This window comes from Thalassophryne amazonica, chromosome 19 (assembly GCF_902500255.1).
Source record: "Thalassophryne amazonica chromosome 19, fThaAma1.1, whole genome shotgun sequence".
In the NCBI taxonomy this organism is placed as follows: domain Eukaryota; kingdom Metazoa; phylum Chordata; class Actinopteri; order Batrachoidiformes; family Batrachoididae; genus Thalassophryne; species Thalassophryne amazonica.
Window position 1 is genome coordinate 35,326,196 of NC_047121.1, and position 19,810 is coordinate 35,346,005.

The 19,810-nt window shown below is 40.9% G+C and overlaps 1 protein-coding gene across 7 annotated transcripts in view; it reads right to left on the reverse strand.

Moving 5' to 3' along the window:
* stxbp5b (syntaxin binding protein 5b (tomosyn)) overlaps nucleotides 1-19,810 on the reverse strand; it is a 62,428-nt gene that overhangs the window by 29,541 nt on the left and 13,077 nt on the right. For all 7 annotated transcript variants that reach the window (XM_034159814.1, XM_034159813.1, XM_034159812.1 and 4 more), the window contains exons 2-6: nucleotides 16,355-16,452; nucleotides 11,228-11,309; nucleotides 9,352-9,452; nucleotides 4,421-4,555; nucleotides 201-264 (exon numbers count right to left, since the gene is read on the reverse strand). In XM_034159814.1, the coding sequence (XP_034015705.1) occupies nucleotides 201-264; nucleotides 4,421-4,555; nucleotides 9,352-9,452; nucleotides 11,228-11,309; nucleotides 16,355-16,452 (480 nt within the window). The remainder of the gene's footprint in view (nucleotides 1-200; nucleotides 265-4,420; nucleotides 4,556-9,351; nucleotides 9,453-11,227; nucleotides 11,310-16,354; nucleotides 16,453-19,810) is intronic.

A 19,810-nucleotide genomic window follows, 5' to 3' on the forward strand; every position in this document is an offset into this window, starting at 1 on the left:
CCAATTTTTTAATATTTCAAGTGATGCTATTATAGCTTTTTTAATTTTAGTCTTTTGTCCTATATGAAGAAACATGACAAGGATATACTGTGGCTTGAACTGTACAGTGACCCTGAAACTAAGAGTACTACTGTTACCAGATTGTGTCCCAGCTGTGCATTATTTACCCAAAAGAAACTGAGAACCATTTTAGCCATTACCTTTCCTTCATCCATGGGGTTATCACTGATGTGCACAACAGGCCCTGGGTGTGTCTTGGTGGATCTGTGGGTAGAGTGTAGGTATAATTTCAACATTATCCACCTTTGGTAGTCACCCAATGTATACTTGGCAAGTAAAATGTGATCTATACTATGTAAAACCTAGGGAAGAGGATATACATTCATAAAATATTCAGTGGTTACATGTGAAAACAACAGCCAATATATATATATATATATATATATATATATATATATATATATATATATATATATATATATATATATATATATATATATATATATATATATATATATATATATATATATATATATATATATATATATATATATATATATATATATATGGAAAAATGTGCATCCATGTACTAGAGAAACAAATATATTAAAAAAAAGCAAAAAACCAACAGAAGGGGGAGGGAGCAACAGGGAGAGAGATGGCCACATGAGAGAGACGGCATCACCGTGGCAACAGAGCAAGGGGCACGGAGGTCTGGCTTAAAGAAAAGTGTTGCTGCCTCTGAATGTGGTCTGGCTCCAGAGGCTAATGATCTCATTGCAGCTGATGAGTCGATACAGTGAGTGATAGCAGTGAATAAAAGGAAGGATGGACGGGAACATGAACTTCAACAATAAGCACAATGTAATAAAGCCTCAGTACAAATAACAGTTTGATATACAATCATTTTATCTGTGCTCTGCTGTCTTATGAACAATTCTTCAAATTTAGCCTAGGGTAAATAAAGGATTTCTCTGACACAGCTTTTGGTAGAATAATATCATTATAACGCTACAATTTTGGGCATAAGCAGGGTTTAAATGGGTTAAGCATCCATTGATGCTGTCCTTTGATTGGCTGAAAACTGAAAGCTGCAGTTTGAATTGCATGAGAACTTTATGCAATTCAAACTGTTACAAATATTAAAACCATTCACACATGAAGTAAATAAAGTCTAAATTTTGTTTGTTTCAGTCTGATTCATCATCACAGCCTGACGAAAAAACACATCCACATAAAGCGTCCTTATTTTGGAAAACGACATGTAAAGACACTTTAGTTCCTTGTAGTGGTTGAAGAAACGTCTCCCTCCAGGTGCATCTCTCAGCCTGAACCAGAGAACGCCGGCACTTTTCACCAGAACAAGACAATTAAATTAAGTTGAAAGAGTCACACTGCCTCATTCATTCACATCAGCGTTTATCACAGACATCAAGTCGATTCTTCAGCAGTCTGCATGCAATGAAAAAAAAAAATCCTATGACGCACCAACACAAAATAAAATAATGTTAAATTACTGCTTCAGTGTGGAACTGGCAAAACCGTGTGACAGTCAATACTTAAGTGTTCTACCTGCCAAACAAAAGGGTTCAGCCAGCGGCGGAAACACAAACCAAGCCAAACTGTGCCAACATGTATCATACCATGCAGTACCGGACCACTGGGTGGAAACGGGGCTGTCAGCATACACTGGCTAAATCATCATGGCGTGACAGCGGCATAATTTATTAGCCGTACACTCGAGTATGCCAGCATTTTTAATATGGTCGGCATACACTGGCTAAATTGTCAGGGTGTGACAGGGCCCTAAAGCAACAATTTATCACATCTCACAAACACCCTTATGCAAACAATTTTATACATGACGTACAATGTTAGAAGTCATTGAGTATGAAAATCATAACGCATTTCACACAATGAAAGATGTACTCAATAAGTTATGTTACAAAAATTACTTCTGCTCACTTCTAAGCAGTTCTCTGAAAGTAAATGACCATATTACTTCTTTTCAGAGCTACACTATGCATATAGTATTATCATACATGTCCATTTAAAATCTGAGAATAAGGTAGCATACTTGAAATAAAGATGTCTTTATTATCATTGTGCGTACATAAACACATACAACAAAATTTGTCCTCGGCATTTAACCCATCCTAATTACAGTTAGATGCAATCCAACAAGTCTCCCTGCCGCATATAGTCACATCTGAGCCACCATAGGGTGCACTAATTTATTTGCCTTACTTTGAAGAAGAAAAAGAAAAAAATTACTGTCAGTTGTTCTTGCGGTTGCACTAGTGCAGCCAGTGATAAAAATACATCCAATAAGTGTAAAAATAAATTATTTTATTTCACCTGGAGCGGCACATACCAATCATACAGAATATTGTCCTACTGTCCAACGCTGCTTCGGGCTACACACAGCTTCATAACCTTCAATATTTCAATGTCCCATGTGATGGTCATTAAACATCTAATTGCCATCAGGTGTCCAAGCAATTTTATGTTTAATATGTCCAAAAACAGTCATTTAATTAATTCAATTAATTAATTGCTTCAAAGTCCCGTGTCCACATCACAGCTGTCTTGCTGAGATCGCTAACCCGATGTTGCTTCCTCTCCAAACCTTCATGGTCACACTCTTGCAAAATCTGACAAACTGGCACAGCTTTCTCTTAAACACATACAAAAATAAAACAGTGAGGTCAAACATTGTAAACAATGGGACTTTAAATTAGTCTGACTAAAAGAAAAAAAAAAGATGTTGATGAAGCAATACATTCTGGGTCGACTTTTTCCTATAAATGGAGACAATTAGGAGCAGTAGGCAGCTACAGTCTGATGGCCAGGGACCAACTCCAGATGTAAAGGCGCTGTCTTGGTTAGGGACACAGTAAGGAGCAGACCCTAAATGAACATGTCTTTTGCTTGCTTCCCAAAAAGGTCCTCAGTTCAAAGCCCCCTCTGCCCCACTCTCCATTTGCATGTGCAGCTATGTCAAGAAGGGCATTTGGCATAAATTTATACCAAATCAGCATAGAGATTTGTATCATGTTGCTGCCACGAGCAAAAACAAGAGAAGTAAGAAGAAATGTCAGTTAAAACTTGGAAACTCATTTGCCCAACAGATAATGAATTTTATATATGAATATTAAATATTTCAGCAGTATTATGAAGTCTTGTATGTTGGACAACGCTGACAACAACAACAAAAAACAGCATCAAAGCAGCATTTAATTTGATGTGAAATTCACTGCAATTTTCACAATAGGCTTTTACATATAACAAAGGGTGACACAGCACAAGTCACTAGGACTATCAAGAAGGTACTTCATACATGTCACTACCTCCATGACACCCTCACACTAAGTAGATCAAATGTGTCAACTGCATGTACACTTGTATTTACAGGCGTGCACACTGACTTTGATCAGTGTTTGGATCAGCTCAAGACCGACTACCCTGCACTCTGAAAAGATGAGTGGTTAAAATCCAAGGTGGCAGACCTGGAGGGACAGAGCAGACGCCAGAATGTTCAGATTGTAGGTGTACCTGAAGTTATTGAGGGTCCGCGCCCTTCTGTTTTTTCTCCTAACTGCTCGTCAATGTTTTTGGAATGGAGGTGCTCACTTTATTGCTGGAACTGGACAGAGCGCACCAGAGCTTAGCTCCTAAACTGACTCCTGGAGGGAAAACCCTGACCAGTTATCCTGTGCTTTTACTGCTTCCAAACGAAAGACCTAACGATTCTTGAGGCATGTAAGAAGGGTGACCTGTCCTACAATGAAGATAAGATTCCATTCTACGAAGAATACAGCCCCAAAGTGGTGAAACTGCACCCAGAGTTTAAGTGCGCCATGTTGGAACTCTACAAGCGGGGACTCAGGCCTGCCCTGCTTTATCCCACTAAACTGCGCATCTCTCTCACGACGGGGGACAGAAAGAGCCTGCAAAAAAAAAAGTTTATGCAGGACCTGTGCAAAGACGAGAGGTGTTTTTTGTTGTTGTTTTTTCCATTTCAATAACAGCTATCTGCACTGTTAGGTAAAGTGGACTGATCTTGGGCGTTGTTGTTTCTGCCTTTTCGTGGGTCAGACTGAGATGAGACACTTTATGGTGTGTGTTCAGTCCCTGCTCATAATTAATTAATTAAACCCCCACCCATTATTGTTCAATGTTAACTTTGTTGATCAAGCACAACTGCTTCTGCTGAAAATGTTCTTGTGTTCGTTGAGGTAAAGGTTCAGGTTGTGGCACATTTATATATTGTGATTGTACGCTCTTTATGTTTGCACCTTGTAAGTGATGTGCAGGTGTTCAGTCATTTGATTAAAAAATGACTTTTTTTGTTTGTTTGTTTTAAAAAGGCTGTACATAACAGAAAATAAATCAACACAGGTGCAAACGTGAAACTCACAGTTCAATGGCTTTATTCCACATGATGACGTAGCCTGAGAGCGTGAATGACTCCACGTTGACAATGTGGATATTTCCTCTTTCGGTTCCAATGTAAAGCCATTTGCTCTGGAAGGGCAGGTGGCAGTACGTAATTCTGCAGGAAGAAGAGACAAAGAAACATGACAACTAGGCTATTCATTATCTCGTGACTCAATCCCAACAAAGAGTAACTCTTATTGCTAATCACACTGCCCAAACTGGAAGGAGCAGTGAGGGAATAAGATTTAATTACAAAGGCTTTGCTCTTTGTCACACTAATGAAGCCAGCCTACACATGGCTCAACAGACAGAATAGTGGAGTAAATACTGCTCTCATTTCTCGGGTAGGAAGAATTCAGTCATACTGCGCAGTTATATTACACTAAACAGACAGTGTTATTATTAATCATTTTATCACTGAGCTAAAAGAAAAGCATATCTCACAATGTTAAAAGGCAGCGATAACAGAAAATTATCGGAGGTAGATCCAGATCACTACCAAAAATGTAATCATCTCTTACCTGACCCAAGGAGAATTGCCTTACTAAATTTTGTCTAAGTATGTCTGTTACCCTTTATAGATTTTATTATATTTATACACAGGCAGAGAACAACAAGAAGAACGTGATCACATAAACTATGTCAATGACGAAAGGTAATCTGAATTTAGTAATCAGGTTTTCTTCTTTACTTGCTTAAAAGAGCCGTACAGGGTTTTTCAAGTCAAGCTAATATAGGTCACCAGGTGAATTAAATACAGATTTTCCAGAGTACAAATCACAGGGGTTTTTGTTGTTTGTTTTACTAATTTTGTGGCTTATAGTCTGGTGTGACTTGTATACCAAAAATAAATCAATCACATTCATTATTCATATTTATATAAGGCTTTCCCAGGAATCAAAGCACTAGAAATAAACTCCAGTAACAAAAGAATGCAAAGTCCCTTCAGCTGGTCCCTTGTTCTCACTCAGGGTCAGCACAGCAGATCCAAGGTGGATGTGGCAGGTGTGGGGTTTGAACAGGGAACCTTCTTCACTGAAACCAAGTGCACTAAGCACGTGGCTACCACAGCTGCCCAGTAATAAAATAATAAATGGCAATAATAAAAAGTACACTACAACAATGCACAGAAACCCCAAACTAAAGAGTTGATCATACAGAAAAAGATGTAGCCCACTTCAGTGAGACTTCTACTCTGGAAAATACCTTATTCAATTTTAAAGCCATTGTCCCTCTCCATTTAGAGAAAGGCCATCTCATTTCTCTCCAATCACACGGAGTGCAATCTGGCTTATTCTGTGTGTCTCAAAGAGCATGGCCAAGTTCATATATGTACTTCCCTTTTTGTCCTGGAAGTCTAAAATAAACCCTTTCAGGCCTAATTTTGTCTTACAGCAGGAGACTTTCTACAAGGAATCATAGAACTGATTTTGGTCATTTTTAACATGAAAATCCTTACCATGTGTGAATATGAATCAGAGTTCGATTCAATGCTATCCCTCTATAAGAAAAATGCAACAAATCAAAAGATGTGAATTTTGCATACCCATTGCGTCCTGGGGATGCAGATGTGCATGTGTTATCAACGTCATCAACAACTCCTCAAGGTTTTGCCCAAAGTAAAAGCACAATTTAATGATGTCTGATTGGTTGCGCACAAATAATTAGTTTTCCTCAATGTTAACGACACATCTGTGCATGCATACTTGATCAGGACATGGAGACAAAACCAGGCACAAAATAATTCTACACAAGTAAGTTAGTCAGATCACCTGGTAAGTTTTTCCTCTGTGATTAGTACATGTTCTTGTGTATCTGACAGAGCATCTCACCCTGTTTCATAAGGGAGAAGCAAACAGGCAGCACTCCAGTTTTCAAAACATTTCAGTATCATTTGCTTAAAATCATAATACACACCAAGTCTTTTTCTGCCTTACTTCTTATTTTCTGTTTTCACTTCTTATCTGATCTGGTAGCGATTTCTTCAAGAAATCAATGCGTTTTTCTCCTTATTGTTGTGGCAGCTTTTCCTCCTTTTCAGGGACAGGGCCAGAAAGTTGAAAGGGCTACCCCCGTTAGACAAAAAGTCCACTTCTGAAGACATTTTAAAGAGTTTTTTTTTAAGCATACAATTTTTGAGTAAGGAGCAGTGTTATCACTGCAGTGCCTTTTCAGGCAACCAATCAGATGCAGCAACACTTGTCACCCTCGTGGAAGGAGAATTTTGTATTTGTCATCTCTGTCAACATTAGGGATGCACCGATCCATATTTTATCACTTCTGAATCGATCCAGATACCTGAATTTGGATATCTGCCGATATCGATGCTACTCCGATACCAGAGCTCTGTTTGCTTTATTATTATTGTTGATTTTATATGAGGATATTTTGTATCCCTAGTTATACAGCTTTACGATAAAGTGGCAAAGAGGGGGATTTTCCTAAAAAGAAGACCTGAAAGTTTAGCTCCAATTTAAGCTGAAAGCCTAGATTTGATGTTTTGGTGAAAGAATACTTTTATTTATTTTTTGGTGATTTCTTGTGATTTCAGAAATGCACTCCTTCCTCAAAACAGTACATGTACATTTTTGGAGTGCCCCTGTGGGGGGGGGAAAAAAAAAAAAAAAAAAAAAAAATCAAATCAATCAACTCTTGATTGATGAAAAATGGCAGGTCTTGAAAAAAGCATAGAGAAAAGACAGTGCTCTCTCTCTCTCTCCAAGACATTAGCTCTTTAGAATGCTGAAACATGCGCAAATGTAAAAGAACTAAATATATCTGATTAATGGTATACACAGTGGTGGGCACAATTCCGATAATCCGATAACCGATAATTATCAAAGATAATGTTTTCATTATCGGATTATCTTTTCAGATAACTTTGAAAACCATTGTCGGACTAATTATCTTCCGATAAATTTTTGTCCAATAATTTTTAAACTGTTAACGTGGTAAACAAAGTTGAACAGCTACAAACTCTTATAAAATTTAAAATCAGTTGAACACCTACCTGTTAGATGTTTTGTAGCAGATGTGTAGTTCTACCCTCTGCAAAAAGAGGAGAGCTGCTTCTAGAAGAAACCATTCTATCCTCTGCAGGCAAAGGAGAACTGGTCACACAAAAAGAAAACCTCATTTCTTTTAACCCCGTACCGATACGACGGCAATATCACCCAAGTCATCCAGAAGTGTATCCATAAGTGTATCCATAAAGTATTCAGAGGTGTTTCCACGTTAAGTTGCGACCTTATTCCAAAATGGATGAAATTAATTGTGTTTCCTCAAAATTCTACACACAGTACCACATAATGACACTGATTTTTTTTTTTTTTTTAGATTTTTGCAAATTTATTAAAAAAAAAATCCCACAAAGAAATCACATGTACATAAGTATTTATTGGTATGAAGCTCAAAAATAGGAATGCATTGATGAAAGAATTTTTCACTCTGGTGTAGGATTGTGTAGAATTGCAGAGGCTTGGCGTACAGTAGCGCAGTGTTGTATAGATTTACATACAGTAGCAGAGTCTTGTGTAGACTTGATTAAAAACTGCATACTTTCTGCATCCTGTGCTCTACACCAAAAAATGTAACACGTTTTCTAAAAAACTTAAAAAATTAAAGACATTTCATTTTTTTGCATCCGCCTCACACAGCCGTCAGCATAGTGCTACATAGGGGAGCAAAAACTCTGCGTAGAGCTGCATAGCTCCGCGTAGTGAGTATGCCACAATACAAAACTCTACGTTGGCCACGGCGTGAAAGGGGCTTTAGTAAAAGGCATATGGCAACCCGCCTGGAATTTGCCAAAAGACAGCTGAAGGACTCTCAGACCATGAGAAACAAAATTCTCTGGTCTGATGAGACAAAGATTGAACTCTATGGCGTAAATGCCAGGCATCATGTTTGAGGGAAAGATGAATGCAGCAATGTACAGAGATATCCTGGATGAAAACCTGCTCCAGAGCGCTCTTGACCAGACTGGGGCAACAGTTCATCTTTAGCAGGACAATGACCCTAAGCACATAGGCAAGATATCAAAGGATTGGATTCAGGGCAACTTGAGTGGCCCAGCCCAGACCTGAATTTAAATGAACATCTATAGAACGATCTGAAAATGGCTGTGCACCGACACTCCCCATCCAACCTGATGGAGCTTGAGAGATGCTGCAAAGAGGAATGGGCTTTTGCTCATTCCCACCCAAAGATAGGTGCGCCAAGCTTGTGGCATCATATCCAAGAAGACGTGAGGTTGTAATTGCTGCCGAAAGTGCATCAACAAAGTATTGAGCAAAGAATGTGAATACTTATGTACATGTGATTCCTTAGCTTTTTTTAAAATATATTTTTAATAAATTTGCAAAGATATAAACTTTTTCATGCTGTCATTATGGGGTGCAGTGATTGGAATTTTGATGGAAAAATGATTTACTCCATTCTGGAATAAGGCTTTAACATAAAATGTGCAAAAAGCACTGTGAATACTTTCCGATTATTTGCACCATCTGCCTTTTAATTCAATGCTACCAAAGCATGGAATAAGCTGTTAGTAGAGCTGTTATCTGAATTTCTTTACATCATGTTCCAAACTGATTAAACAAAGATAACATATGAATAATTATTTGACATTAACTGCTTGTGCATTTTATCAATAGTTTCATTGAGCTCTCCCTGCAAAATGGTATGTGTTTATGGTAGGGTAGCTATTTTAAAATTATTTGAATTCCTGCTGTTTTGTATCTAATATGTTGTTTATTACCTACGTAGGAAGCAGAGAAGAAAATTAGTCATTGGCTAAATCTGTTACACATATTACCTGTCTGAGATCAGTGGATTTTTATGCATGGGCACCTAGTAATATCTTTTTTAAAGCAACTTCCACAGCTTCAGAGATTAAAAAAAGCACATTACCTCTCCCGGCTGAACTTGAGAGAATGCAGGATAGCGGGGATTTTTTGCCTCAAGTTCCACAAGTGGATGCTGTCATCAGCTAAGGCACTGACCAACGCCCCCTGTGAGGAGGGTCAGACATAATTACTGCACCATTAGCCTGCAAATAGTTCATACTCATTAGAAACAACTGTCATGATATTGAAGCTCCATGTGCTCACTAAAAATAGAGTCAATGATGTCCAACAAAAAGAATTAGCTAATAATACAGTATTTGCTAGGAAAAATATAGCTAGACAGATGTAGCAAAGGACAAGGAGTGAAAGAGGGAGGTGATGAGGCAAACAAACAATGATCTCTCTTTATTTTTGTATTATTCATTTTTAATATAGTATTGCGTTTGCCCAAATATGGGATTGATCAAATAGGGTTGGTTCCTCCCCAACACGGATATACAACTGACAAATATGGAGTTGGCTTTTCATCACAGGCTAAATTTTTTATAGGTCATATACATACATAGCAGCAGGTGGCGATGAAAACCACTTGAACTGAGTATGACCCAATCAAAATACTCTCCCTTTGCCTTACCACTTACCCTTTCCCATCATTTCGCACACTGGGCCAGAGAGTAGCTTTTATTAACAACCACCAACAGCAACTAAGAACCCATGAAAATCTAGTTGTGAAGTACAATTTGCACTTAAGGTGCCAGATATTACAGCTCTGCATTTTAACCCAAATTTTAACAAAATCACCATAAGAGCCAACATATAAAACATTTACAGATGACACAATAAATCAGTTATTTGCAGTTCTCCTAGCAGGTCTTTTCCCACATCAGGGTGAACTTCTTCCCTGACTGCAACCCTCTCCCAATGATTTTGTTGGTCTGCAATTTTATTTCAATGTAGACCCATGTTATTACTACTGCTCAAACTGTATCAGGAGAGATTTTATCTTAATAAATAAAGCAGAAGAATACCACCACATCATACTGCTTCCTTTACTGTACTCGCAACATACTCTAAACCCTTCTGCAGAGTTCATACATGGTATATAACAACTCGTCCAAGCACCCAGTGATACGGTTAGGGTGATCCTATTGTATTTATTCTATTTTTTTTTATGGTTGTTTCTGGCCAAAATTAGTTTTAAACGCTTAAAATTTCCAGAGTTGCTTTCCTTATCTCTTTGGCGGTTTACCCAAATGAAAAGTCTTGAATGCACAGAAAGCATGTGCAGAAAGTTTTTCCTGTGAAGGACTGACTAAATTACTGACAATTATCTGAGGAGCCAATGGAGGCCAGTTTACACCCTTTACTGTACCATTTTATTGTAGTACTGTTGGTTTTTTCTCTTTTATTACCCAGCACACAGATGAAGCAGGTTATTGTAATTATTCCTATGTATATGTTTGACTGTGAGATAGCTTTTGGAGAGGATCAGACAAAGATCAACCCCATTAAAATATCGTGTGGAATATATATTTCCTGCTATATCTCTGCAACCAGTGGGACTAGGGTGATGATCTAAAGTTTATACTGATATGCAAAATATTTGTGATTGAATGACAACATAAATGATCAGACATGGATATAGCAGAGTGTACAGAGCATGCATGGTTTTCATGAGCCCTCTGGTAGCTTTCAGTTGCATTATTTTAAAATCAAAGCGTTTCATTTTTCAAAAACCGGATTTGGTGTTCAGGAAGCATTTTTCCAAAAACATGTCTTTGGGGTGGGGGGTGGGCATCAGGCCCATCTTATATTCAGGCCAATACGGTACTTGGATATGCCTTCACCAAAGAGAAATAGTGTTTCAAGCCTTGTCCTGTACATATGGTCAAAATGGCAAAGTTGACTGACTCAACTTTGAACAGTTAAGGAAAACAAACCTCATTGATCAGGAACTGAAGCTGGATGACAGCGGCACCACTCTCATGCTGGCAGTAGCACTCCACTCCCACACGACCAAATCTTAAAATCAGCTCAGTCAAAGAAACAATTATCAGTAAACACAAGCAGTTAAAAACACAGCAAACCTGTGTAACAGTGAATAATGGGTGTTTTATGGCTGCAAAATTATCACTTCATTAACTGTACTCAAGCATTGAGAATTTTCTAGTCAGGATTCCTAAAACACTGGGGTGTGTGGGACAAGAAACAAATCAATCGATGAAATTACAAATAATCTGTTGACTCTGTGTGCATCTTATTCACAAGCATCTGCTGGGATAATTATGTTTGTTAATTTATCTCAGCCCATAACTCTTCAGTGGACATGTACATGTTAAATCTGCTTATTCATAAAACATCAGACCACCCGTTTAACTAGCAGTAGTTTTAAGTCATTACACTGAATTTTAAATTAAGTATGTGTAACAAATCATGAACACCACAAAAGAATGAGGAACCAACACAGGCTTGGTTTGTAAAACACAGAAGGGAGTCAATAGAAACATAAAAACAACAAAGACAAAAAAGTACCAAAGCCAAAAAGGTGTCAATCTGAACCTGGTAATATCTGAACAGGATCACCTGAGGTGTGAGCAAATAGTCCCTCAATGTCGTAAGCAAACTAAGTGTGGTTATTATGAGACATGATTGCACGACAGGCTCAATAGTGAACTTCACTCTTACAGAATGATGGAGGCAAATGCAGACTTTCAGAAATACTCAGCGGCAACAGTCAGACTGTTGGCAACTGAACTCTTTTTCACCCATGACCTTTCAGTCCAGTTTTAGCTCCTGGCCTTGCAGGTTCTTTACATCGTTTGTCAGAATTATTAATGGACACCGGGTTTCTGCTGCGCTGCGAAGGAGGGGCCACCATTTTACAGCAGCTTTTGGCGCATTAAAATAAGACAAGAGCCTTAAACAGCAAATAGATATGCATATTTATTTAGCTTTGTTACTCTTCAAACTCATCTGAGAATCTGTTTATTTTTAATATGAGGATTAAGTCAAATGTATTCTCACATAAATGTGGTTGTATAAGTTGATCCTGATGCAACAAAAATGAATAGTGCTTTGAGCAACGCTACGTTTTCAGAGCAGGAAATTACTAAGATGAATGTCAAAACATGATATCACTGTGGTGACAAAGTGGAACATCTTCTGAACGTCTTTCCACACTGAACAGTGTGGTCATGATGAAAGTTTTTATCGTTATGGCTCACAGCTGTTGTAGATAAGAGTACATTTTGTGAACACAGAGTACAAATTAAGAATGTGTTGCCATTCTTGTCTTTCTCATTAAGACTTATTAGTAAAGCTTTGATGACTGTGTGGCACAGGAAGCTGAGGTACACTCGTCAACAACCCATCTTTCTATGAAGCAAAGAAGGCTGGCAAAGCAGCATAACAGTTTCAGTACTCATTTGTAAGATCTGCGACTGAATTTACCAATTTTCCACAGTAATAAATTCTTGCAAAGGAAAACACACAAATGTAATCCAATCCTGTTGAATGTTGACATAACAGAAATATATATTCAACATATTTCTGTCTTTGTTTTGAAGGATTTCAAATCTGCTCTTGATAAAAGAAGACAAACACCAGAGACTAATCTCATATCCTCAAATTTGAATACTTCCTGTTTTGGTAATCCAGAGTGGTTGACAAGACTGTTTCAACATGACTTATGTCTTGTGTAATCATATGACAATCATCACGGAAGGCATTGTAAAGAAAGAGTAAGTTCTTTGGAAATGTCATTCCACATTACAGACGGGTAATGACAAAGCAGGATGTTGGCAAACAAAACAAACAAAGTGACCACACAACTGTCACATAAACTAACAAAAGTTTTCTTTGAAATATATCTATTGACATCCACAGAAGACATTTACACACATTCGTGTGGCCAATGCTTTAAAAGCTCTGGTAACTTACCGTCAAGGTTGACCTCACTTCCTCTGCGTATCAATCATCTAGCGCTGTTAATTGCCATTTTGTTAGGGCTCAAGCAAAACTCACAGGCACACTTGAGCTGTTTTGTAATGATGAAAATCCAAGGTCATGACTATTTTATAAAAGAGCAGGACACAGTCTACAATAAGGCACTGATTAAAACACTGTAATAGAGACAGATCTTATAAAAGCAGACATTTATTGCTTGTAGACACCTCATTGTGCTTATGTCTACTGAGCTGTGGCAGCGTTTCCAAACTCCAGGGGCAATGATGTGGATCAATACAGACTCTTTTTGATAAATGGACCAATTGCCTCAATGACAGTAATTCCATCAGCTCTATCTCACACATTAGAACAACACGGAAGTGATGTGGGTTCCTCAGAAGTTGGCTTGTAAACTTACGAGGATTATGCCCCCCCAAAAAAGAAATCTGACTGAAAATTTTTTTCATACCAAAATCATAAGCTATTCACCATCTACCTTTGTATAGAAACCCTTTTGTGATCGCGTCCTAGTGTTTAAGGTAGAACAAGGTGGAGACAGCTAAAAAAAAAAACAAAAAAAAAAAAACAGCAAATTGTTCTCCTGCTGAACAAGATTATATTTCACTTACTAACCACTGTTGCTCTTTTCTAATGCAGCATCATAATATAGAAAGGCTTTAACCTACACATTATTTAAATACTTCAGGATAAACACATTTTAAGGGGACAGCTTTTCTAGAGCTTTTACATTTAATACCAATTAATATCTCAGGCCTTGCAGCCAAGATCAAAATTGGGTGGGATCTTTTTTTTCTTTTTGCTCTTTGCTTGCCGTGTCTCACTGCAGTCCTGTTACACACTCAAACACACTGCCCCCTCCTGCGGAGTACAGACAGGACACAGAGGAAAAGACAGAGACTCACTGCCAGGAGAACAAACAAAAACAAAACGTTTTGAACATGATAAATTTTGCGTCAGGACGGTGGCAGTGTGAAACCTGCCTTTTGGCAACCCAGTTGTCGGAAATACATTGTAGCGACTCCAAATTTTAATCCCTGAATTTAATACTTAATCTGGAGAGTGGCTAAAAATGATGATGGAGCAGAAAGACCACCCATGTAGAAGATGAACACCAGACACATATTACACACTAGTAAACTAGTCATGAAGCCCTCAGATAAATCACGCACAATATAGCAGATGATTATCTTAAGGTCAACCATGGCTAGCTCACAAAATATTTTTTTAAATTCTTAACTACAAACACAAACTGACTTCCAACTGTCTGAGGACCACACAGCACCGTAGCAGCATCAACTGCGTATGTGCACCCATATGTGTACGAGGTCTGTTAGAAAAGTATCCAACCTTTTTATTTTTTTCTAAAACCATATGGATTTGAATCACGTGTGATTGCATCAGCCAAGCTTGAACCTTCATGCGCATGCGTGAGTTTTTTCACGCCTGTCGGTTGCGTCATTCGCCTGTGAGCAGGCTTTGTGTGAGCAGTGGTCCACCCCTCTCGTCGGATTTTTATTGCGAATAAATGTCTGAACAATTTGGAGCTTTGCTGCATCAATTTTTTCCAGAAACTGAGAGAGACCTCCAGGTGGACACCATTTGTAAAATTCAGATGGCTTTCAGGGATGATTTTATGGGGATTACACAGCTTAAGGAGTGCTCCAGCCGGTTTAAAAACCGCCCACAGCTGCTGAGAGCGCGCCGCGCTCCGAGCGCCGATCGACAGGCTGAATCAACCAGATCATTTCCAACGTGAAGGCTTTGTTGATCCGGGACGTAGTCTGACTTACACAAAAATGGCAGGAGACGTGGACATCAGTACTTTTTCGGCACATTCCACTGTTACAGGAGTTTTTTTTCATGGAAACAGGAGCGGAGGAATTCCGCGCGTCGGGACGGAGCCGCATGGTGCAAAGCAACGCCGTGATGAAGCCTCGCAGGATATGTTCTGGCATGTCCAGGCTCATCCACAATTTCTCGGATAGTCACACGACTGAAAAACCACCGAAAGCCATCTGAAAACCAGCTCAAAGCCGTCCTGTGAGACCAACACGGAGATGGTTTTGTGCCACGCCATGAGCGGCACGGTGGCACATCCCTCCGCTTCTCTTTCCATGAAAAAAACTCCTGTAACAGTGGAATGTGCCGAAAAAGTACTGATGTCCACGTCTCCTGCCATTTTTGTGTAAGTCAGACGACGTCCCGGATCAACAAAGCCTTCACGTTGGAAATGATTTGGTTGATTCAGCCTGTCGATCGGCGCTCGGAGCACGGCGTGCTCTCAGCAGCTGTGGGCGGTCTTTAAGACGGCTGGAGCACTCCTTAATCTGTGTAATCCCCATAAAATCGTCCCTGAAAGCCATCTGAATTTTCCGAATGGTGTCCACCTGGAGGTCTCTCACAGTTTCTGGAAAAAAAATGATGCAGCAAAGCTCCAAATCGTTCAGACATTTATTCGCAATAAAAATCCGACGAGAGGGGTGGACCACTGCTCACACAAAGCCTGCTCACAGGCGAATGACGCAACCGACAGGCGTGAAAAAACTCACGCATGCGCACAAAGATTCAAGATTGGCTGATGCAATCACACGTGATTCAAATCCATATGGTTTTTGAAAAAAATAAAAAGGTCGGATACTTTTCTAACAGACCTCGTATGTATGGTGTAAGTCCAGTGATGTTTACAACACATATGAATTGGCATCCTGGCACAGACTGGGCAGATCAGTTGATGAGGTTGGCTCCTCAGCATATGGTGGTGGAGCTGTTCATTCTACTGCAGAGATACCACTAATGAGCTCGGGTGCTCCAGGAGAAACAGGCTGCTGGCTGCAGAGAAACATGCTGGCCTTTGCCTACCTATACGACCTACACTTCCTTCAGCAAGATTTGCAATTTTTGTATTGTTGGCTAACGAGAACAAAAAAGGCTACTTACTGTGACAATCTTTCAGCTGATGTGAATTGTTCAAGACAGCATGACACTGTTTAGTTCACCAAACAAAAACATAGCAGTCTGGCAACAGGAAGTGGAAACATCAAAGCTTTACTTACCTTGTGCGACTGCTTTTCTTTTGTATTTCCATGAATAATAAAGGATACAGCCTCAAAGCTCCAGTCTGAGTCCCAACAGCCAAGATTTTCTGCACAGGGTCAAAAGCCATTGAGGATGGCTGGTATGGGAAACCATGACGCACAGTCTATTGGTAAGAGCAGGATTTATATTAGATCAAGAGTTTGCTAATCAATCATCTGTCAAAATGGAATTATGTTGAAAAAAATATATATAAACCATTGCTGCAACTTCAGACAAATGTAATCCATCAGTGTGGAAAATTACTCATTATCAGCATCAATTTGATGGAGCAAAACAATGGCACACTTACAGAATCGAGGTGTTACACTATGTTGCATAATCAAGTCAATCAGCTAAAAAAATGCTGTCAACCATTTTGACAAGCAAATAACTCTTTGCAGTCATTACGAAGTGCAAGAAAAAAATGATTTCAGCTTTTCAAATAGGACCATTTTGCTCATTATTTAAAAAAAAAAAAAAAAACAGATTACTTATGGGGTTTACAGATACAGCAGTATATTTTGGGGGGGTGTATTTTATTTTTTTACTTTTCTCACATTTTATATTTTTAGAATCATTTCACTGGTTCACACAGTCTGTTTTCCTGCTTTCCTTCAGAATTACTGGCCCTCATCCCACATCCCAATGGCTACATTTGAAAGAGTGAAGAAAATGTTCATCTGCATATTTGCAAATTTAATCAATGGCATGGCACAGAACCAACAACATGAAAAATATTTTAGCAATACATAAGCATTGCTACAATTTTAAGTTAAGAATAAAAATCACATTTGTGACTTTAAATATTGATATTAAATATTAAGATCGACTTTGTAGTCGTATCATCTGACCTTCAGCCACGTGTCTTGGACACTTGAGTAAAGAGGGGCAGAGCTGTTGACCGATCACCACCTGGTGGTGAGTTGGATCCGCTGGGAGGGGAGGAAGCTGGTCAGACCTGGCAGGCCCAAACGTATCGTGAGGGTCTGCTGGGAACGACTGGCGGAACCCTCTGTCAGGGAGGTCTTCAACTCCCACCTCCGGGAGAGCTTCTCCCAGATGCCGGGGGAGGTTGGAGACATGGAGTCCGAGTGGACCATGTTCTCCACCTCCATTGTTGATGCGGCCGCTCATAGCTGCGGTCGCAAGGTCTCTGGTGCCTGTCGCGGCGGCAATCCCCGAACCTGGTGGTGGACACCGGAAGTAAGGGATGCCGTCAAGCTGAAAAAGGAGTCCTACTTATCTTTGTTGGTAGGTGGGACCCCAGAGGCAGCTGACAGGTACCGGCAGGCCAAGCGTGCCACAGCCCCTGCGGTCGCAGAGGCAAAAACTCGGGTCTGGGAGGAGTTCGGGGAGGCTATGGAGGAGGACTATCGGTCGGCCTCAAAGAGATTCTGGCAAACCGTCCGACGCCTCAGGAGGCGGAAGCAGCTCTCCACCGGCACTGTTTACGGTGCGGGTGGGGAGCTGTTGACCCTGACTGGGGATGTTGTTGGGCGGTGGAAGGAGTACTTCGAAGATCTCCTCAATCCCATCGTCACGTCTTCCAAAGAGAAAGCAGAGACTGGGGACCCAGAGGCGGACTCATCCATTACCCAGGCAGAAGTCACCGGGGTGGTTAGAAAGCTCCTCGGTGGCAAGGCTCCTGGGGTGGATGAAATCCGTCCTGAGTACCTTAAGTCTCTGGATGTTGTAGGACTGTCTTGGCTGACACGCCTCTGCAACATCGCGTGGCGATCGAGGACAGTGCCTCTGGACTGGCAGACCGGGGTGGTGATCCCTCTGTTTAAGAAGGGGGACCGAAGGGTGTGTTCCAACTATAGGGGGAATCACACTCCTCAGCCTCCCCAGTAAGGGCTATTCCAGAGTACTGGAGAGGAGAATTCGACTGATGGTCGAACCTCGGATTCAGGAGGAGCAGTGTGGTTTTCGTCCTGGTCGCAGCACACTGGACCAGCTCTACACGCTCCATCGGGTGCTCGAGGGTTCATGGGAGTTCGCCCATGTGTTTTGTGGATCTGGAGAAGGCGTTCAACTGTGTCCCTCGGGGCACCCTGTGGGGAGTGCTCCGGGAGTACGGGGTCCGGGGTCCTTTGCTAAGAGCTATCCGGTCCCTGTACGACCGCAGCAGGAGCTTGGTTCGCATTGCCGGTAGTAAGTCAAACCTGTTTCCAGTGCACGTTGGCCTCCGCCAGGGCTGCCCTTTGTCACCGGTTCTGTTCATTATTTTTATGGACAGAATTTCTAGGCGCAGCCAGGGTGTCGAGGGGGTCTGGTTTGGGAACCACAGAATCTCGTCTCTGCTGTTTGCGGACGATGTGGTTCTGTTGGCTTCGTAAAAATCAGGACCTTCAGCGTGCACTGGGGTGGTTTGCAGCCGGGATGAAAATCAGCACCTCCAAATCCGAGGCCATGGTTCTCGACCGGAAAAAGGTGCTTTGCCCTCTTCAGGTCGGTGGAGTGTCCTTGCCTCAAGTGGAGGAGTTTAAGTATCTCGGGGTCTTGTTCACAAGTGAGGGACGGATGGAGCGTGAGATCGACAGACGGATCGGTGCAGCATCTGCAGTGATGCGGTCGCTGTATCGGACCGTCGTGGTGAAGAGAGAGCTGAGTAGGGGGGGGCAAAGCTCTCGATTTACCGATCGATCTACGTTCCGATCCTCACCTATGGTCATGAGATTTGGCTCATGACTGAACGAACGAGATCGCGGGTACAAGTGGCCGAGATGAGTTTCCTCCGCAGGGTGGCTGGGCACTCCCTTAGAGATAGGGTGAGGAGCTCGGAGTCGAGCCACTGCTCCTCCACGTCAAAAGGAGTCAGTTGAGGTGGCTCGGGCATCTTTTGCGGATGCCCCCTGGACGCCTCGCTGGAGAGGTGTTCCGGGCAAGTCCCATTGGGAGGAGGCCCCAGGGAAGACCCAGGACACGCTGGAAGGATTATGTCTCTCGGCTGGCTTGGGAATGCCTTGGGGTTCCCCCGGAGGAGCTGGGGGAGGTGTGTGTGGATCGGGAGGTCTGGGCGTCTTTGCTTGAGCTGCTGCCCACGCGACCCGACTCCAGATAAAGCGGAAGAAAATGGATGGATGGATGGACTTTAAATATTACATGCTCCTGAGCTACTGCTGTTAATGTGGTGTTTCCACAAAGGTACACTTGGATTTTGAACTAGAGGTAAAACACCCTACCACCATCAGTACCGGGATTTTCTAAACAAGGCTTGACTGAAACTGGACACGTCATGTGAGCGATTATTTTCAGTGAACAAGAAGGATTAGTTTCAGCCTCTCTTGCGTGTTATTCGCTTGGCTTTTTTTGTAAAGAGACATTTTATTAAGCTAGGTTTGTAGGTTTTAATGTGTAATTATTTCTGCCTTCAGCTTCACCTTTTACCAGAACCTGGCTTCCGCTTTCACTGAAGAATGAGTGTTGAAGCTACACAAAGCTCAAAAATATTTCCTTGTTCTTCTGTGAACAACATCTTC